This window comes from Spodoptera frugiperda, chromosome 27, assembly GCF_023101765.2.
Source record: "Spodoptera frugiperda isolate SF20-4 chromosome 27, AGI-APGP_CSIRO_Sfru_2.0, whole genome shotgun sequence".
Lineage (NCBI taxonomy): Eukaryota > Metazoa > Arthropoda > Insecta > Lepidoptera > Noctuidae > Spodoptera > Spodoptera frugiperda.
Window position 1 is genome coordinate 11,587,709 of NC_064238.1, and position 23,335 is coordinate 11,611,043.

At 38.1% G+C, this 23,335-nt stretch overlaps 1 protein-coding gene across 2 annotated transcripts in view; it reads right to left on the minus strand.

The window, feature by feature from the left end:
- The window catches only part of LOC118263739 (uncharacterized), a 134,202-nt gene that overhangs the window by 48,792 nt on the left and 62,075 nt on the right, over positions 1-23,335 (minus strand). The window contains exon 1 of one of the 2 annotated variants that reach the window (XM_050705515.1): positions 5,754-6,023. The exons of the other annotated variant lie outside the window; for it this stretch is intronic. Coding sequence (XP_050561472.1) covers positions 5,754-5,773 — 20 coding nt within the window. The 5' untranslated portion in view covers positions 5,774-6,023. Of the gene's footprint in view, positions 1-5,753; positions 6,024-23,335 lie in introns of those variants that run through there. 2 annotated transcript variants of the gene reach the window in all.

Consider the following 23,335-nt stretch of genomic DNA (forward strand, 5'->3'; position numbering starts at 1 on the left):
GCAAAAAGGCAAGCCGATTAACATAGAGCGATATTGCGGTTTACGTAGAAATGCGTCAGTTTGTGTTATCACACGCATTACCGACGCCTCTCATCTAGTATTACTGTGTGCTCTCCACGTACAATTATTATGCTATCCATGCGCCCGACGCACGTATTTTTAGCGAATGTCGTGCGCGTAACGTTGCCACTTAAGCCCAGAATAGACGAGCCGATTGTACGACCAGCCGCTTGTCGGATGTAGCGGACCGCACACGTTCAATAAAGCTCGTATGTAATGTATAGCACAGTACAGAGTGCAGAGATAACATTACTCATTAATATTATGTAACAAAATAATCTAAAGTCTCGTCAAATATAGTAAATTGTTTAGTTATCCAAACACATAGATAATTGTGACATGAAATGATAAGCAGTTCAAAGTAAATGGCCTACGTCCGATGATGAGAGACTAATTACGTTTCTTTTTATTTTTAATTAAGTGTAGTGGAGTAATAAAAGTAAAATTAATATGTATCAGGGACCGCGGCGGTGCAGGCGGCCGGTGTACCCGGTCCTTATGAGACACGAGGTGAACGCACTGGGTTTTATTTCGTTACGATTGTGTTACGAGTCTCAAGCCACTTTTGAAGGACATTTAGCGATACTTAGAATAAAATTATATCGCTTTTAATAACATTTATCTTTTTGTAAGCTTCTTATACCGCCAATTGCTTCAGAAATCACTGATTAAGTCGGCTACATTGAAAAACCTTAATTGGTCGCCTGAGCGTTCGAAGAAATAAACCCAGCATAAAATAGAAATATATATACATAAATGTATATCTTTTTATATGCTAACGGTTTTATTATTTAGTCTAGACGGTGTGAGGATGAAAATTTAATTATTTCCTGTTATGTTAATTTTCTGTGTTCCACGTCTATCGATTTCAGAATTATACATAATTTATTGACAGAATATGGACATTATATCAAAATATTGCTGTATAAATAATGTTAATTGAAATGTATGAAGGTCCCATGTGTTTTAAAAATTTGCAATGTTTTGGTGTCAGTTACGATAAATTTAAGTGGATATGAGTATGTAAGTAAACGATACCTACATTTATTAACAAATAGTCGTAAGGGTCCGATTAAGTTCGATATCCATAGCCGTTGACATTTTACTACCGATAGAAATATTAATTCTGAAACTAACAATACTTTTTATTGCTAGGCGGTTAACAAGCACGTAACGTATATTGTTTACATGCTGAATAATAAGGGTAACATTACATTATGCCCTGTTCTCAATAAAACTTTTATGAACTGCCTCGCTAAGCATATGTACGAGTACGAGCATTTTCTTTTACGACTTCGATATTGTTTTAAACAAAAACAAATCATATCAGGAAACTGTTAAAGGTGTGGTAGAGAAAACTAGAAACTTTAGCATAGTTTAAAATGGAGAAACTCTAAAATAAAGATAAGGATCCTATACAATTCTAAGACATATAAATAAACATGACCATATTTTATCTTTTGCACACGATATTATATGGTCACCATTCAATATTTAATACAGAAGGATGGGATATTAATTAATTATAATCAGTCTATTTAATGCTCACTCATAAGCTTAACAAATTGACAGTTTGAGGACAAAGCGAAGCATCGTAAAAGTATTAATGTTAAGGATTAAGATCCATATAGAAATGAATATAAAAGTGATGACCATTAAAATGAATTTATAATTCTGAATACAGATTTATTGACGAAAGATTTGCACGCAGAACTTGTTTCGAGTTCAGAAGATAAGAAAATTGCGTGGGACGAGCAGAGAGACTTAAAATTAAATGTAATCAAAGTTAAAGGACTAATTTAAAAGGATTGAATTTTAAAAGTAGTAGACTATGTTTTAGTTTCAAGAGGCGATATGTATAAAGTATCCAGAAAAGATCCCACATAACTTATACTTATGACTAAACTTAATAAGATGCTAATGGATAATAAAGAATGTCATATAAAACATTAACTTCAAGGCAATCTTACCTAATTACAATATTAAAAATGCGATTAATCTTACAGGTGAATTTAATTGTGGAGGGCACCGCACTGGAGACGACAAACCAGTTCATGCCGACCAAAGTTTTATTGTTGCTGTCTGGCTTTACGATTGCACCAAATGTCCATTCCTTCTGCGAATACTCCTATACTATTCCTTCTCCGAAATACTGCGTAGATAAAAGATAGTGACCCAGAAGCTCGTTTACAAATGTAATGGCTTGAGAACATCGCAAATGTTTTAAAATTGAGACGTTAATGTTGTCATTAATATGGTATATGAGGAGAGCAATTATATGGGCATAAATAAAGAGTGTTAAATTATTACTGGCCATGGTGAGGTCGGGAAACCAATATATTTTAGCTATACCGTTTTCTACTACTCTGGTGAGGTTGCGAAAATGTGACTATTAAAACCATGATTTTATGAACGAAGATTTTAGATTTAATATTACGAAAGCTTGTTAATTCTAGGTATTATGGTCCAATAGAACTAGCGCAAGATATGTTAGGAAATCGTCGGATCATTCGACATTTGGTACGGAAATTGAGCGTAAGAGACGACGAGATTGCTTTTAAATCGCATTATGCGCTTGATGCACAAGCGATGCAACCAGCCGTCTATCGAGTGCAGAGAGGACGTAGCGGATCACTTGTTAATTATAAAACTCATTTTTCTTCTTTAAATGAACCTTTGACACGCTTCACATGTAATTGATGTGATATGTAATATTTATGAGTTGAATTTCTGATTAGGCGATGTTTTATGTACCTTCTAGCAGAGCTAATAAGCTTTTAAATGATAGTAGGTACTCCTTTTATGAGTGATCGTTTATCGTCATTAATATAATTGATATTACTTGCAAACAGGTAAAAAGCAAAGTAAGAACTAAAAAATCAAACAAAAAGAAGTAAATTAAAATAACAGTTAGTGAAGCAGGGTTCACAGCAAATAAAATTGCAGTCAAAAGGGACCAGTCGTAAAAGTTCGGTTGATAGAACCAATGGACAAAAAATACAAGCATTCGTTGCTAGTGACAAAAAATGCCGACAAAAACTTCACCCTTGTGTGTGTTTGTGACAGAAAAAAAGGGAATTTAGAAAGAACTATCGTCCCTTTAATGATCGACGAGGAACGTTAGATAATCATCAATGTGTCAACAATAGTAATATTATTAACGCTTAGATGTTAAAAATTACAACAAAATCGTTGGCATACATAACTATGACTATGATATACGCGACGGAATAGATAGTTATACATGAACGAGGACATCAGTATATCGTAAAAAACTATATTTGGGTTTTATAGCGGTAAAACACGACTTCCAAAATTTGATTGTTGATTGATTAATATACGGAGATGATTGTTGATTTACAAATGTATGATTTGATTCGTCATTAATCAAATTGAACAAAAACATGGAGCGCAGTGTCGACGGGGTCACCTTACCGCGCCATTTGGAACATCTGCTCAAGCACACAGCTTGTTAAACTTTTCTCACAAAGGAGAATTATAAAAAGTCTAAAGAATTACGCGACTATAGTAATAAATATTGTAAAAAACACTGTTAAACTTTAATAAAATAGAGTTCTAGGCAAATAGATTGATGTTTGAAATATAACTATAGTCTGAAGATAAGTAAAAGACCTTCACCGTATTGAAATGACAGTACAAACGCAAATAGCGCAAGTATTCATGTGATAATCACATCGATAACATTCAAGAAATAAACATAGCAGCAAACTTAATTATGTAAATTGATGTTATTGCACTTGATGCCGATAAAGTTCAAAGTCAAGGTGAGAGGCATGGATCAAAACGAAGTTAAAACAGAGAAAAAGTGTACAGAACAGAGCATTGTCTACAGAATTCTTGGAAACTTGGAACTTTATTTCAAAGAACATAAGTTTTGTAATTGTACGCGCAAAAGTTATATAAGTGTTGCAGAAATCAAAAGAGGTGTCGCCAAGTTCCTTACAGATAATGAGTCATTCCACAGACATAGTATATAACTCTAAGAATCATTGAGAATTTCAATGACTTCCTTACGGTCTGTAGCGTGTTTTAACGTCGCTTCGTGACACGGCATGGTAAAATACAATAGCTGTACCGTCATGTTATGAAATTTTAGTATAAGAGACAGTCGTTTGTCTTTGATGTTAATATCGACATTTACTTCTATGTCATTAACTGCATTACTATTACATTTAGATGCAACTTCAATCTACAGTATCAAGAAATTATATTTTAACTCTACATTACATGACAGTTTATTCATTATTTTAACACTACGCTGTATTTACTTTATTCATTACAAATTCTAGTCGGAGCTTTAATGCTATTTCTCTATACAAAGTTTTTATTCAACGTCAACATTCCTTTTATGTATTCTAGAAACAAAGAGGTATCATTGCTAATACTTACACATATAAATATAAAACAAAGAGTAGATAATATATTCAATGGATAAAGCCGGAAGGCTAAGCACAAGGTGCTAGGCACACACCTGCCTTATACGTAAACTTTAATGCGACGTTCGTTCTAAACCAGAATGGGCTTCTAACACATTTTTTCTAAAATATCTTTGCTCTAATCCTGTGTAGTGCAAATAGGAACAATGAAGCGATAAATCCCTTAGGTCTGTCAACATCATTAACGGGGCTATGCCCTTTTTGATTTCTACTTATCGGCTATCTTCTACATGGAACTTTAGGCCAACATTTCGTTTTATATTTATCATCAAAAAATCAGCACAGCGATTTTGAACCAAAATTCGATTTCTCACACAATTAGCTGTTTGTAAACCACGCAAGTGTTCAAGAAGAATTAAGTTTTTACTTATTCAAAGAAATTCGGACAGCTGTTAACGACATCGATAAAATGTTAACGAGCTGTAATCTTGAACATGCGTAATTGTAAAACGATGATGACAGAATAATTGTTACTGCATGTGTGTAATCATTATTGTACATAAACATGAAGTGGGACCTCGCATTGCGCTTTTATGAGTTTCATGTGTATTTGCTGGATTAGTGGAGCAAGCGTGGGTGGCAATTAACCAAAGGAAACAAGATCCAGTTAATGACTTATTACATCCAATTAATTCGTTACGAAAGCAGATTTTCTTGTTACTCTGCTATATTCCTGTCAACGTTTCCTGATTCGTGTAAATGATGTTACCTATGCATGTGGTAAATATGAGTACTTTATTCATCATTAATGCATTTGTCTGATTATAGATTATTTACTAATTTTCCACCGGTTTGTAAAAAATTAAGATATACCTAGCTATTGAAACCGAGGTGATCGTTGTCGTATGCAGAAACTCCAAAAATACGCACGATACGATAGCCAATATTTTCATGGTATTTTCCATTTTTATTTAATGCCCAAAAAATCGTCCCTAAATTCATTAAAAATATACATCGCACCTTCTTTTATACGAGTCCCCTCGAGCATAAGGACGACATCCATTGTCAAACTTTATAAAAAATCTAACTTTGTTGTATTACGAGTAGGACGGGCTGGGGCATTTTTTTATATTTTCGTTATTCCTAAAAAAGCGCCAAAAGCTGGCGTTGCTTACCAAACTATACAAACTTGGCAGAATAAAGCACTAAAACCGTTCCGAGGCCCGGCGGAGCCGTCTCCGTGACGGTGCCGCGCGCATGCATGGTGTTTTTAGGGCCGAGGTCGGGAATAATCACCTCGGTCGGTGGCGTAACATAACTTCTCATCTCCCGGCAGCACCGTGGTCAGCTCCTGGGCGCGGTCCACGCACTGCACATCCTGGGCATGGTTCACTCACAACACAACATTATCACTAGTCGCAAGCACGGCTCCGGTCACGCACAGCACTGTGTCACTGTCACCGAGTATAGGGTCGCGCGAGTCGAGCGGCGTGCGCGGTGCGCTATCAACGCCGATGCATTGGCAGCGGTGTGCGCGCGGCGCGCGGTCCCGGGCGCGCAACAGCTGACGGGAGGCGCAGGCCCCGCACCCCGCAGCGCGGCGCCCCTCGCGCCCGCGCGCGCAGCCGGTGCGTGCGCCACACCCCTCCCCCGGCCCGCGTACCCTCCCCACCTCTAATCCATTATTTACGGACGGCCGACCGGTTTCAGGCGCGTTCGTTCTGCCCGCCGCTTCACGACGATCGTTCAAATTTAATGCCCTTCCTATGTCCGGCCTCTAATGCGATAAGATTACGGTCGCCGAGCTGTGGAAGCCGCTGCTCCAGAGCCGCCGCTGCTGCCGCCACGATCACCGAGCTCGCGCCAACGGCATAATTACCACGAGCGGCGCAATATTACCACGATCAAGTAGTTGCACAGACGTCCAGGACATCTTGAATTTTTATACAAGTGCGTGATTGATAGGTATGACAGTAGAAAGGTGAATGAACCTAAGGCAGGCATTGGCTGGCACTGAAAGCACTAAAATGCCTATAAACCAGAGTTATATTCTGTTGTAAGCCACAAGTATACTTTTAAAGCAGTAAATCACTGACACATACATAAAAACAGAATTGAAAAGAAATTGGTACCAAGTAACTCTTCGCCAATTTACTCATATTCCTTCACTGCGATCCTAGTAGTTAGACCTCCTGTTACGAATACTTGAAACATGCAGTTAGCTTCAAAGTTTTCATGGCTGGATCCCGCTAACGGGCTTATTTTATCTTAGCATTTATCTTATTTCTGTGAAAACAACTTAAAAAATTAATCCTTATCTTACAATTCCGAGAATATTCGTTACCACTGGTGCCAGTTAAAATACTGAACATTTCAAGTGCTGTGTTACTGTTTCGGACTTACGAAATAGAGACTTTTAACAGCTACTTTAAGGCTTATAAAATAATAAGCAATAGTGTCAACCAATCAGATCAAAGGCATTAAACGATGAAGGTACATAACAATGGCCTATCCAAGTGATATTTACCACCAGGAGATATAGGTATGTCAATTATTCGTGTTAATTCGTCTTTAAAACATTCTATCGAAATTATCAACAAATCAGTGACTTAAAACATGAATCAGGTATCAGGCCAGAAATAAATGTACTCCAACTTTGACTAGTGTAGATTTGTAGAATAGCGAAGGTAATAAAATCGACGCGGGGGTAACATATTGCAAAGTCGCCAAATTAGAGCGACTAAATAAAACGATTTCTCCATAGGACCACCTCGTAGATTTGTCCTCGTCAATCATCTCGTGTTCTAGAGCATCTAATGTGGGACATTAGATACTGTAAAAAGTATAGCAACGCACACCACGGATGGGGGTCCGCTGTGCGTCGCAGCCGGAGGGTAGAGCGAGTGTTTCATTACACGTTTCTCCGTAACATTAGCGCCAGCCGAGTGGCTCTTGAGATACTCCGGGCTCCACTTTCGGCGGACAGCCATAGAAATCACGTAGTTCGCGGAACTTTGTTACCTGTGGTGCGCCGGCAGCGCAGCGCGCCAAGGTGAACGTTCGGGCCAAGGACGGCTCGGCGGCGGGAGGGGCCGCCGCCTTCCCGCCACCCGCTGCTCCCCCGAGTCGAGTAAAAACGTTCCGAACCTTCGAACGCGGCCGGTGCAACCCAGCAAAAAAAGGGCCCGACGGAACAAATAGAAAATGTTCGGGACCAACAAAAAAAAAAAAGAATACAAATAACAGGGGTCTCTGGTAACAGAACTAGTTAGGTTCTCTGGGTGGATGTCGAAATAATGTGGACTTCGCATGTCACCTGCGCCTACGCAGACAGGTCACGCACTACGAACGCGCATGTCCTATGATGTAATAGACGAACGATAAAAAACTGCTAACGGAAGAGGCGCGGAACCGGCCGTATCGACGACGACAGCCCACTAATCACCTGGCACGATAGTTATTTTATAATTTCACAGCTACATCGAATCGTCAGGGTATTATTAATATTCTAGAGATGTCCATCTTTGCTTCAATTATTCATGTGTCTCCTTGCTCATTCGAAATGTGTGAGCGTTGAACTTTTTCTATTTGCTTTAAAAGACTAGAGCCGATAAAACGGCTGGATCGCTTCCTAGGCGTTGTGCTCTGACCGGTTCAGCTGCGCATTGTAATAACTTCCCCACCAGAAAAAGTTGTGGCTAGGCTTTGAACACATCCTACAGAATATTCTTTAATGATTCGCATTAGAAATGCCATTAACAGATAACGTTTTTGTCCGACATGTAGTAAAAAGACTTGAACATTTCCGAACATCGTGGTGTTGGTTACATTAGAGGAATTAATTACTGTGCAGTGGAGGTGGTCCTGACACAATAATACATTTGAGAGATATTGATTGACTTCCTATCGGCTATCACGAGACAATAGACGTCGTCGTGTGTGCGGTTATGTGACCGGTCTATTGGTCATATTACATCACCGTTCATAAATAGAATCTCCTGGAGACGCTCGTACTTGCGTATAGCGCGTGCAAGGAGGCGTAACGCTCTGTGCTCCTCTAGCGAACAACATCGAACGAGAGAGAAAGGGACGAGGCAGTGTTACAGTTAAGCAGGAACTCTATTTATATGCAAATATAACCTCGGAGTCGACACCTGTTTGCGTATTCTCAGCGCTCGCCGCGTCGCTTTGTGGCAACACTGTCTCCGTGGTATCCTTTAGATTATGTGAAACAGAATTTGCGTTCGATTCACGTTTATCGTCATAAAATATGATCCTTATTACATCGTGTTAGAGTTCAATAAGGATCAGGCGTGTGTCAAAATAATTTTGCTATGGAATACCTGTGCCTTTGTCGCTTCCCTCTTGTTTTCTGGCTACTTTTTAATTCTTATTGTACTAATTCATTATTTGGGAATTTCACTTCTAAAAATTGAGAATTAACAACCCACAAAAAATGTATCAACATAAACAATGCATACAGTTATAATGCTACAAATGAGATATGACTAGATGTTTACCTACTTGTTGATAAAGCTATGCATTAGGATAAAATATGACAGTAGAGCAGAGCGATATAACACTCATCTATCACAGCAAATTGTGGAGTACATCACTCTGGACGATAAATGGAACGTATTTGAGGACGGGATTATCGAATCACCGGATCCTCCGATGTGTGTTTTGAAGACGTGAGAAAATTTAAAATGTTTAAGATTCCAAAACGTCTCTTTATCTGGAGCACGATATTGGTATACTTCAAGTTTTATTGATTTTGTAACTGAGGAAGCAAAGTTATAAAGGATATTTAATTTCGCAACGTTCATCTTATTTCCCTTGCGGTTTTGGTGTCACATCTTTCCATTACTGTCATATATCTCCCTCCCACACTGGTGGACTGGCGAACTAAAGAGAAGAATTGGAGCGGGTGTACGGGCCGTCCATTTATCATACTCGACCGAGCAGTCCCTGAGTGCGTTCCTGTGTACGTCTGCCGGCAAAGATACGTACTTGCTGCTTGTTTTGTTTACACGTGTTGCGACGTTCACAACGTCTGCAATGCACATTATGACTGCGGATTCGTATTACAGGTTCTTTATTGAAATTGTAATCGGAGTCGGAATAAAATCAATTCTCTCTGGCGACGTTTTGATTAGGGGTTCTGTACAATACGTACTGAACCAATTTATAGGGTCTGTGACTGTTCTTGTATTCAATAACATAAAATATGTTATGCAAAATGTTTAAGAAGATTACGTTTAAGTTATCAACATCAACGTCCTTCGTTCCACAAATTTCATTTCACTTATCTTGGAAAGTGAAATCTCCGATTCATTCACAATACAATTTCCCTGCATGTCGTAGAGACGTTTCCCTATGCAAATGTGTGTTATTGTCACCTGAGATAGGTCGCATCGCGTCGCGTCCCGAGTCGGTAGTGTAATATCGCACAACTCGATCGCATCGCGACATCGCGAGACATTGGGTGCGTCGCCCGAAGCGTCCTTCCATGCCCTTTGAAACAGCTCGAGTGTGACATACTATTGTAATGTTTGATCACAACTTTGAATAGAAGGTTACACAATCATTACGGATCTATTGACGCATATCTTTTGCTGCTTTGGTATTAGATACTTACTAATGTTTATTTTGTTTAGAAGATTTTCTAACCATCATCTCTAAATAGAACTGTTCTGACCTCTTTAAGATAATATATCGAACTATTAATCGTTAAGTGTAGAAACGGTTCGCTAACCAGTCGCCTATAAACTCCATTAAATAACTCGTTGCCCTCAGTTGACTTTTACAACTTCAGCGGGAATGTAAACAGCTGATACCATCTTTGGTTTTATTCTCACGTCGAAGGAGGGTATAATTTGCAAAAGCATGTTCCTTCGACTTTGAATTAATGTTTTACTTTATTAGTTACTATTTGTAGCTTGATAGCATAAATATAAGTATTAATTTTTCTGATTAACAAACAACATTTTTTTAATAACATTCACAACTTCTATACTAATACTGAAAAATGTTCGTAAAGTGCAATGAAAACTTGATGCAACATAAAATAACCAACAGTGTGGATGAGTAAAAAATAAAATGTATATTTAAGGCCCCGTACTACGTAAAATTCCGAACCAAAAGTGTGGTATCGTGTGTGGTACTCCAAACTAACGACCCACACTTAGACACGTAATTACGTTTTAGACCGCCTATTATTCATGTCACAATGTTTTCCACTTTGATGCATCAAGCACGCACATCTCTCGACTCCGAACTCATCACGATGAAGACTCAATAATTTGTGCACCGACAAATTATTCGTGTTTTCTTTAATCAAATACTGCCAGCTCTCCGACAAGGTTGTTACGAGTGCGAATTTAATCTGTAAACTCCGGTAGCGGAGTGGCAAACGAAGCGCTTTTTGCCTCCGTTCGGCCTGTAACGCAATAATAAAATCTTGCACTTTGATGTTTGTAGGCGACTGAGACCGCCACAGAGTGCGAGAGGGTGAGAAATCACCCGCGGCGTCTTGCCTCCGACGGCGTTCAATTTCAAAGTCAGAGGGAGCATCGCGACGGAAGGCGGCACTAAACTGGAGTGCGACGCCTCGCCACTCTGACCTATAAACGCCATCCGTAAGACGCTTGTCTTGATATCCCCGTAAATATTTTGTTGCTCTTCCATTCCATATAATATTTATGGGATAGGGAACTCTGTTGCGATTAGAATGTCGTTTCTTTGCGATATTGAGGACTTATTCCCCCCATTCCATATGGATGTTTGCATAATTTAGGTGAAATATATGGAGTGCCATAATAAGGAATTTTTGAGAAGGTGGTTCATTGGAGTCAGAGTTTAGGGCCATACTAAGCTTGATGGCGTAAGAAGAACGTGCAAATACATAGAACGTGCGTATAGCAGCCGGCTGGCCCACACACGGCGCTAATGTTAATTAAAACGTCATGAACTCGCAACGTGTGTAGAGCAACAGTTTTCATGCTTGATTTATGTTATATGGTTGTCTTAATAATCGTTATAAAGTATAAAGCATGACCTTAATGTAGCGACACGTTGAAAAGTATTAAAATTATTAACTAAAAAATATACACAGGTATATTAGGTGCACATACAGCAAAACCAAAGAACAAAATCAGCATGAAATGGTGCTCAGCACACAGGACAAGACATAAGTAGACATGAAGTGAACGAGAGCAAACGTAACGAAATAGCATTAGTAGAACAAGTGGCTACATAATGTAATGGCACATTGAAAAGAGCATCGGCAGGAAGGCGTCGGGACGCTACGACATTGCGGCGTCGGAGACAATTTTCCAATCAATCGACCAATGGTCCGCTCGTTGTCACTCCAATTCCTATCACAGACATCAACTATGATAGACAGCAATCGACCTCTTTATCGAAGTTAGCGGTTTCACGAACGTGTCTACAGTTTTGACCGAATAATTTCTCGTAACACAGTTCTCACTTACACGTTGATAATAATAAAATAATTATCGATTCACATAATGTTTACGACTAATTGTTCTACACTTAAAGTATTGATTACAAATGTAGCAATAAATATTGTATGTAATTACTTTTAAGTAACACTTGAACTTTAAACACAGCGTACATTTAACATTTCTAGGCACTCCGCTCGGAATAACTTTGCACCGAGGACATTCCCCTTATTTAACACAGACATGCAATATTAATATATTTAAGTTAAAACGTTTAATATTTATGCGAGGTTATGCTAATGTTGAGATGTTTTCTGTGTCAAACAACTGAATTAAAAGATTTTCTCCGACAGAATACATTTGAACCTTAAAAGCCATTAAGTCCGAGCGGCGCAACAAACGAAAACTAGCATCGTTATAATGACTAAACAGGAATTTTAACTAAAATGTAATTAATTGGCATCGTTGTTATGCAAATTACTATGTGAATGAGAAATACAATTTATAAGTAAAGAACAACGTTGAGAAAATATGACCGGACATAAATATTAATCTAATTAGATAGAAGTACGGGAGTTAATGACACATACAGAGTTGGTACACTTATATTAATTAGGTGTAACGAGTGACCGGAGCGCTCCATGTGAAATTTTAATAAATCCTGGCAGCCTGGTGGACGTTTCACAAAGTGAGGCGACAAAAACTCCCCGTCTACCGCGCACACTTTTTATCCTTTTCCAGTTTAGTCAAGAGTGGATAAGCGAATGGATTCGGGCCCATCCAATCCCATTATTAAATTGCTGAAATATTTTCTTTAGTTCGCGACTCGAGTTCAAATTGAAGAGGAATTAAAATCTGTTTCAGTTAAAGGATATCAACCTCTTCCATTTCATTGCAGTTCGTGTTCTACACGAGGGTTGTTTGTAAACTGCCACTAAATTTATTACGATGTTTATTTCTTTTACACGGAACAATATTTTAGATCGAATATTTTTTGATAATAATGGTTAATGTATACAAGAAGTTATGGATATTATGATTATAGTATGATATACTGTAGAATGTATCCAATATGCCAGATACTATACCATATAAAACATATAACAAGCATGACCGTAAAACTTTCATCAGAGGTAATTGCGCTTCATGAGTACGTGTGGCTGGGAGACCGCAGATTATGAACATACAGAAGCTTTACTTTAAACAATGTTGGAATTCACGCGTTTAGTGTTCAAACTCCCATAATTTCTTTGAGAGTAACGCAATTATTGAGTGTTTATAATAACAAGTTACCTTCCCAAATAATTTTATAGGTCCTTATTTGATGTCCATACGAGACCGGCCCCCAAATGACCGTCCTTGCAATTCTTTAATTTCAAAGACCGCCCACGTAGTCTACAAAAAGGTTGATAGCGATCTGATACCAGTTAGTAATCAATGGCTTAAATACAATATTAAAGTTTTTGCAGTATTGTTCTTCACAATTAAATTTTTAGTGATAAAGGGCCCATCGTTTCTCTTTATGATTTTTGGGAAATGGTCCTTCTGTGCTCTTCAATTTGTTGGAACAGAGATGGGTCGAGCAAAGCTTCGTTCTTCACTTGTACTCCGGAAGTGTTCTCTCATCCACTGCCCTATTTATAAGCCAAGCTACATGCTAGTTAGCGTTTGTCGGCAAGGGAAATTTCCTGGCGAATACACGTCATTTTCTCGGTATCATTAGGCAACTTTTGCGACCAAAAACGACAGAAAGTTCAACGACAAAAAAAGAATGCGAGGAATACTCGACTGGATGTTCTGAAAATTCTACAAGCATGGAAGGATGTTCCGCATTAAAAGAGACATTTATTACTGGAAATATCTATCATGAAACTAAGTATTAAGAGATTCCAATTTCACTGGAATATGTTAAAGCTATGAAAGTCCTCATATATTAGTCGAACATCGCTTTAATCTGATGTAAAAACAGCGACTTATTATATCTTCATTTCTACGAATGAAGCCATAAAGCGAGTGTCGTATGATATAAAATTTGTTTGTTTTGCATTCCCGATATTCCTTTAATTAGCGCCTTAATTAAGATCATGTGGCCAATCACAAGCGGGATGAGTGAAATGGAAATGTGAACGAAAATAAATGTGTCAGGTTTTTTTCGTTTTTGGACAAAGGAACCCTTTGGAAAGATATCCAATTATAAATATTTAAAGTGTGTAAACGCATTCGCTGGGGTTCTGTAATTCAATTCGTCGGTGTTGAGTTTCTTATTGACGTATCCATTAGGTATTATTCGAGTTCTAGGGTGACTCGGCGCGGTGCGGCGAGCACGGAATGTTTTCACAAGCTGCACCGTAGAGCAGGGCACGGTATTTCGAGAGGAATTTCGAAAGATTAGATTGAAGTAATGAGAGTTGTTCTAAAGTTTTTTCACTAAAATTATTCTGGGGAAACAAACAGATATAGAATTACCCACAATTTTAATGTTTTTGTTGTTCAGAAATTAAATAAAACTATTCCTGTATTTCCTTTCTTTAAACAATGTAAATTACGTACATAGGTACGTAATTTGTTTAATGACCTAAGTTACATTTTTGACGTGAGTAAAATTATTAGCAAATACTACATAGTTCGACCCATCAGAGAAAGTTAAGCTTGTTATATTTTTATAAACAATGTCTGTTATAAACATTTCCTGTCGAATTATAATTCACGTCTCGAATATCCGTTTCCGCTGAATTTTGCGATACACAGCAAACATGTCTAAACATAAGTTACAGGCTTAACATACGGAAATAAAATGACGAGTGATGCCATATGTTTGAGGTTGAGGTCAATTGCCCGTAGATAAATGGTTAAAAAACCGCTTGATATAGCAAAAAGCCAGAATAAAAATAGATTTAACACGTAATATGTGAAACGTCTGATTTTCGCACTGTGGTCAGTAGAGGATTTTTTACTTTATTTAGTGCGATAATTTTTGTCGGTCGTATTAATTCTGCCCACGCAACTGTTGAAGAGGTGCTGTAGGTATTGAACAGGATACGAACCCGGAATACTACAAAGAACATTAAAGTTTAAAACTCGTATATTTTCTTTGACTTGTATTAAACGGTGAAATGTTTTCAAAGTTTTGTAAACTTTGTAACTTTAAATATACCGTAAGTTCAACGGAGGTTAGGCGCCATGTCGAGAGAACACACGCATGCCTAAGGGCTACACTACAACTAATGGCGTACAAACACATAAGAAGAATAAGTACAGAAGAAACTACGCTATTTAAAGATTCTTCAGAAAGCTCACTATTCAAGGAAAAACGAAAGTGATTGCAAATGTCACCGAGGCGAATGTTCACAAGAATCTCAATTGAAGTTTTTAATCAAAATTCTTTTGAAGCATCCCAGACCAGACAATGTTTTGAGTGGCATTCGTAGCATTGAGCAAGATTGTTGGTTGTTAACACCATAATGGCCCATTTTGAAGCCATTGTTAGTTTTTAGGCACATATTTTACAAGTTTTTTGATGGGTCATTGATAAATTCAACTATGTATCAATGGATGAGAAATTGAAAATACCGCTGATGAAGAAATTGGATATTTTAAATCGAATAAAGAAAAGAATCTATGAGAAGAAAATTGAAATAGGAAAAAGTAACCTTCATCTAACTTTGGGCGTTCAGATTCATTAAACGTCTATCACCTACAAAAATTTTACTGGACAAGTGGACACTATTTTTATCATCATAAATATTAAAGAACCAGATAGCATGCCCACCAACCCTAAAATAATGGTCTGACTGTTTGTCTCCATCAGAAGAGCTAAGGTAACCCGATACATTGACTAACTGAGCGCTTCGAGGTGGCAAACAGTTTCAAAACCAGCTTGAGCCTACTAACGGTGGTGACAAGCTGGATAGTTGCACCTTTGATTTGACAGATATGATAGCCTATGTATTGAACTTAAACTTCGGTTTAATTTGGCAGAAATTTTAATGTTAGCTTAAGAATAATAGTTATAGGTCTATAGGAAGATTTGTCCACTTTAGTTTGGTCTTAAAGTGTCCATGGACAATGCTAGAGTAGTTTATAAAAGTACTGCAGTAATATTTCCTCGGTAACCTCCACGGAATATAATATTGCAGTCAACTTTAATTTCAATAAGGTTTCGTAATCTAGTGCGGTTAGGCTGTGGTTTACAAGTAGCTACCGACCTGAATCTAATTTAGAGTTAAAAAACATAACTAGCATAAATTTCTAGTATGATTATGGGCTTGTTCCCCATGGTTCGGTTGTAGGTGTAAATAAACAACAGTGAGGTGCACAGGCTACAATCATCATGGTCTTGCTTTGCATGATATTTCTGAACATTCGGTGGTCAGTTTATGCTGGTTTTGTGTAACTTGATGAGCAGCCGTGTGTACCCCACCCTGCAGTACAACCAATATAAAACTGGGAACCGGTTCTGTAATCCGAACGGCCGCCAACTTATTGAAGGAGGGTTCGTGTTTGAGGAAGCGCCGTATCCAGTCAGATGAGATATTTTGCTGAGACAGACAGCGGACCCGTATTATGACAGCCGAGTGAGACGTGTGCGGTGTAAAGCTTTGCATTAGTACGGTTATTCTTAATGTGGATAAATGAATGAGCTTGCTGGTTGGTTTTGAACGGATATTTTGCTTCATTTTGCAAGGTTTACTCATGTTTGTGGTGGTGAAGCATAATATAACATAAAGAATCTTCGTATTAACCAATATATTAAGAAACTTAATGAAAAAGATTTAAAATCTAAGAACCCTTGACTAAAACAGGTGATAAATGGCCACCTTTTATCACGACTAGTGGCAATGCCATCACTTGTTACGTACCCCGGAGGTAACCCTTTACTCGCTACGACCGGTCATGTAATCGGAGTCCGGTGGCTAGTGCAGGGTACCGTCGAGGAAGCGACCGCGTTCCCACGGGGCTCTCGCGCATGCGCCTGGCCACCGCAGGCTACCCGCTCGGACAACGTACCTGCAAACAAAAACCTACATGTTAGCTTATGTTACTTTGACAATACATACATGTACGCAATTGATTTCCGTGTAGTGTGTACTGCAATTAGGTTTGCAAAGCTAGTAAGTCAGAGTTTGAACTTTTGTGTTATGAAAGTAGGGTCCTATATTGAACAAGTCATTATTGTTGAAGGTTATTGACCAAGGCCTTAATTCATTCCTGTATTGTACTTGTACTCCTATGAGTACTTTGCCTGTAACCATTATGTAGAGTGAATTAGGAACGTACCTAATAAAGAAGAAAGTTTCATAAGATTCTACATTAGCGTGTAGAATAGATTGTATCTAACCGATATCTGCAATTTGAATCCTAATGACTAACAGAAGCTAAAACCAAACTGGTAATTTCATGTTTTGCAATAACTAAGTCCGCAAATAAATGGTCCCCAGAAACCAAATGACACGGTTTCCACAAAATATCGAAATAATCAGTTCCGATACGACAGGTTGCTCTAATGTGTCTACACCGACTTCCTACCCCGCATATCTGTCAGCATTAGGTGTACATCAAAGACACCGTAAAGTGGAGCTATTAAGTCCACGAATAGATATTTAAATTATGTGAATCTTCTAGCAAAACGCTCTAGAGCAAAACTGTTGAATATCAAAAACACTGTACAAAAAATGAACTCGACTATAAAAGGAAGATAATATTATTCGTATGCATATAAAATATTTTCAGCATTCATTTTACAAGCAGACATTGGCAGACATTACTCATGTTTCGAAATATGCTAATGTATAAACAGTGTCATTGTCAAGAACACATGGGCACAATGCCATATGTTGAATGTATCACTGAAATGGTCCATTCATAAATAATAAATTCATTAGAAAACTGTACCTGTTTGGCAGTGGCTCTGTTGGGATAGCCTTGACCTACGCTTTGGTTACCTACTCCATTTATTTGAGGTGGCATTAATCCAAAGTTTATTTGAATACACATCAAAGATTATGCTGAATCTATTAATATAGTATAGGTTAAGCGAAATTCTAGCGAGTCATTTTTGGTCCTTTGGCCCACAAACTTAGTGGCCACGTGACGGCGTTGCGCGCAGGAAGCGAGCGCGTAGGCGGACGTTTAATACGGGCGAGGAAGCGCCGTGTCCGGTGCCGCACGACGTGTAGCGGGGTTGTCACTTCTCTACCTAAACATCTATAGCTCACTAAGATTAGTACGTACCAAGGTGAAGGTGTGGCTAACACCGGAAAGATACGAGTTTTTCTAAAAACTTACTCAAAGTATGTATTGCAGTGGTCTTTTCTGTATGATTCATACGATTACCATGTGCCTACGTGGGTCGTTAAGTTTACGGAGCAATGACCTTGCGGTTAGGTTCTCTTTTCATTTCGCGGATACCCTTTTTCGTAAGAAATTGAGCGGTAAATGTGTGTACACGATATAGTGAATAATAAACTATTCTGTGGAGATGTCGTAACTAAGTAAATCGTGGAAATACAGCACATGAATAAAATTCATGATTCATGTGGACTTTTAAATGCCGTCAATTTCAACATTTTCTCGATAAGTCGATAAGAAACCTTATCAGAACACAGTCCAGACACAATGTGACAAGCTATCACCGTTAATTAAATTGCTACACGGTGTATTGTCGAAGAGTAAAATTAACTGACTAACTGTAAACCCTAGCCATAGCTGAAATAAACAATAGTACAATCCCGGCGAGTCCCTCCATACATTGCAACGCACTATTCAACTTTATTCCTATTTCCGAGAACAGTACAAAAGCGAAAATTCATACAAGCACGTGTTCTAGCTCATCTGTTATTGTTGTGCATACCGCGAAATACAGTGAAAGACCCTCATTGTGGTACCTTTGTTGGATTGTAAACATTGATGCCTTGTAACAGAGATTGTTGTTATCGCACGTAATTAAAACCAGTCAAAACATTGCGGTGCGTGGGAGTGATGTAATAAAATCGTAAGAGTTACGCGTGTATTGCTAATATTGTTTTTCTATTTTCGGATACACGTCAGTTTACGGTTTTGTTGTGTCTGTCTCACCTGGATAAGGAAGTAGTGCGAATAATTATTACCTTGTGATTCGGTTTCGTGTAACTTGAGTAGAATGAGCTCTGTCCATAACAGTGTTTAGTAGGGGAGTTTAAATGCAATTTCCAACCAGGATTTATGACACATACTTGCTTCCTCTTGCCTCTCTTTACAGGCATTTCACTCATGTTAGTATTAAAAAAAACCAAAGTCTGATACCTTAATGGATTGCTAAATTTGCACACGCATTAACCAATCTGAATACAAGGGCAATAGTCCTATAGTTATAGTACAGGAGCGCTTTACGGGTAGATCGCTCGCATCCCTAGGGATGCAGCGATTGGTCCGAGCGATATACAATCAGTAATGTAGTCGATCGGCTTATAGCTCTCACTTGTTAAATGGAATACGTTTTAGTGCTTAGTAACTGATATATTAAGCCTACTCGAATACGTTAGCAAATGAGAAATTTATCTCTGCTCACTTCACCGGCTTTTCCGCTCTTTCAAACATGTTATTGCCTAGCTTTAAGCCACTGTACACAACGTTATCGCCTTTATAACTACCCATTTTACTACTTTTACGTACAACGGTTACAACTGCATGCGTATCAAACAATTTCTAGCGAGGCAACATCAAAACTCAAGCAAACCATATCTAAACAAACCGAAAGACGAAGGGATCAGTAATAAAACGGCTAGCAATAAAATAAACATGAGAGGCTGCGGCGTTGCCGCTCAGCGTGCGCCAGCGCAGCGCCGATCACAATGGTACGAGCTCGAGTCTTTACTCTCGACTCGACCCACCAGCTGTTTGTACCTGCGCTGTTTACTGACGGCACCACCCTTGTGTTGAATAAGCAGTAATATAACAAAGATTTTTATCTTAGTTTTCTGGTCCTTTGCTACGTGAACTCAGTTTTCAGATAACTTTATTTGTTTATCGATTTCGATGAATTCACAGAATATTTCTTCTCGTTTTGTACTGTAATGACTCTACATCGATTCTGACTGGAAACAAATAGTCAACGTTCATAACAAACATGAATTCGAGCCTCACAGTGTTCAGTAATAAACAGTGTCATTATCATCCGATAACATTCAATATTTCAGCCGCAATAATTATCCTTAATTATTTTAATGGTTAGTTGGTTAATGTCCAGTGTTTTTCGCCAGCCAAATTGTTTGCTGCGGTTACTTATTGCAATAAAAGCTGTAACGAAATGCCCACAAAAACCCATTGGCTGTGCATTAGGTTAATTAAGAACATTTTGTTTGACCAGATCCGCTGATCGAGTAGCAATTTGTTACAAAATGGTAATGAAAATTAATTTGCAGTTGATTTGTTGGTTTACAGGGGTAGGATACTTTGTCCATTTCATATTATTTTGATTCTTTCAAGAGATAGATGTGATATAGATACAGAAACATCCAAGATAGAGCAAGATATGCCATAATCTATAAAATAAGTATTATGACTTAACCGTTATCAAAAGTTATTACATTTTTAATTCGTTTTGAGTTATTTCGTGAGAAAACTTTTAAGGGCCACACGCAGTCCAAAATATGTAACGATTAAGTTAACGACGTGTACTAATTTATCTGATGAACTGGAAATGATGGATGGATGTGGTGATAAAAGACCGATATGAAAGACCAGTTTTCATGTCATAGATTTTGGTAATTTTCTGGCGTACTATACTTGAACAGATCAGAAAGTTGATGGCAATAATAACAGAACTAACATTAATTTTCTCAAAGTACAAAATAACAAGCGTTGACTTCTGTAACATAGTGCAGGAACATAAAGACAATAACGACTCATAACAAGACACATCATAAACGCTACTATAAACGACACATGTTATCTCAACAGAGTTGGACCACTGAAACACATGTGCTGTGCCAAGGACCTTTTTCTCAACGACAAAGAGTAATCGATCCGCGTGAAATTGATCCGCTGGATCCACAAGAGCGCTCGCAAAGCACGCACTGCGAATGAACGCAGGGTTACCATTCGTCAAGATTTTGTTTGACAACCGTGAGTGTCAGTCTGAGCCTTGTTTTCGAAACTGGTTTCTTCAAAGTTAATTTGGTAGCGATAAGAGTGGACGAAAACTAAAAAAGTAATAATTATAAGTAGGGTTTGGTTTTTAAATTAAAAATCGATAGTGCACGAGTACTTTGACCACAAACGACACAATAACCCATTTTCGAATGGTTGTAAGAGAAAGCGTCATACAGTGACTAGTAACCCTACACACAACAGGCGCATGCAGTGAACCCCTCGCTCCTAGTAGGGGACACTTAATCCCCTGCCTATTTCAAACACGTTTCACCTCATTCGTTTCGCGCACAAAAAACTCTCTTATTAGATTTACTAAGTCCCTCGATCGATCGTTGTTTTGTGATTTGACAGTTTTTTTGTCTAAAAGCAACGGGGATAAAGCTACTTTGAACTTCTTTCTTATTTTTTTTCAACAAGTCTATAAACATAAATAGCTGTGGACGGTATTATAAAAAAGATATTTCAAAATTTTATAGGAACAATAGGTGTGTAAAAATGTAATTTAATTAAATATACGACGCTTTTTCTAACTAAATTGGACATGGTATAGCTGTTTTTTCCTTCTCTAGGCCCATTATGCTTGGACCACTGATTTTTTATATGCCTATGGTGGGTTGTCGGACTACATTCCTTTGCTAAATTAGCTTCAATGTTATTAAATTAATATTTGTGTCTATAGTTAGACGAAACAGCTAACGATGTAGTCTATACACGTTTCCAACCGACGCGACGCAATGTCTGTGTTTTTACTCTGAATAAAAGGAATGGTGGCTCAGCTGCTAACATTTGCGCGACTGTCGTGAGAATCAATTAAGGAAAGTGGCCTCTATGGTACTCGTAGTCTCTAGACTACAATTCCACAGTCTCCAAGTTTAGATCACACAAGTTTTACAAGCATTTGCAGTCTGGTAGAATGTTGATACGGAATTTTGGTAGTTACCTAAAAGAAGATTTAGGCAATGAAATGGAAAATATTTAATTTTATCTCAGACGCCCGTTATCGGCGAGGAAAGGCTGAGCATCTCTGAGTGATAAATGAAAATAGCCAGCGAGGGGGGCGGTCTCCCGCGGTGCGTGCACACATGGCCTTATCGACCAGTCGATGTGGTTTGAGGGATGAGAGTTCGCGTTTACCAACGTCTCTCGTAGATCTCCAGAAAAATGATTAATAACTAAGATGTCAGTAAGACTACTGAAGTAGGTGAAGACTTAATAAATTCGACCATAAATCAATAATTAAATAAGGACAAATTATAAAGAACAGTAAAAAACAGCGTTTTTTGCTTGCTTACTTTTTATAACGTTGTATTCAACTGGCTAACACAGAAGCTGTACCTGTATAAAATTGGTTCTTTTTACATTACTGGTTTCATTATAACCCGCTCATGTCTCCCACATGGGGCTGCGACCAATTCGTCCGTCACACGCGCTCTCCTCCGCTTACAATAATAAGCGAGCACGCACGCGCCACGCGTCGCGTGTGACCGACGACTGCCGAAATAATTGTCCATTAACATCCCATACTTGTGGGGGACCGACTTACAAACACCAGATAAAAGATATGTATGTATCAATTACATTAAACCTCCGTACACCCAAGATCTCTTAGAAATGTGGAGGTTAATTTGGAGTTGACAGATAAGCTTAGGCGCAATGTAGAAGATAATGCAGGGTTGTTCGGTAAGAGTATTCATGGTGAAACACTGCAGCTGAAACTAGTCTACGGAGTTGATTTCGGTTAATTTTTTATTGATTTATATTGTAAAAGAAAAAGTCATAATTTCAAACAACAGAGATTCATTAGCATCATACATTTCCCGGCATTAATTGCAGTTAGAAGTTGATCCTCAAAATTTTCCAACGATACTCTGAAGATAATCGTCAGTTCAATCGTAATATAATTACGAACTACGTTTAGGAATATCCAATTACTCATAACCGTTCTGATGTTTCATTTAAACAACCTTATACATATTTTATTTACGTCTTTTTTACTTTGCACGTCTGCTTTTAGGATCCATGCTTTTTTGCATTAATTAAAATGTTAATTTGTAAACTTTTTGTGCCGTCTTGTGAAACGTCCTAAACAATTTAATATTAATTCATTACAATAATTATGATTAATACGGAAAAATATACATGAAACTGTTAGATTTCAGCTTTAATAGAATTCTCTGAAACCACTCAAACGGACCATTAAGTCCAGAAGATAAAAGCGTGTGAGATGCTTCCATGCGCTTACTCTGGAATGTTATTTAGGTTAATTCACAGTTGTGACGATTACGT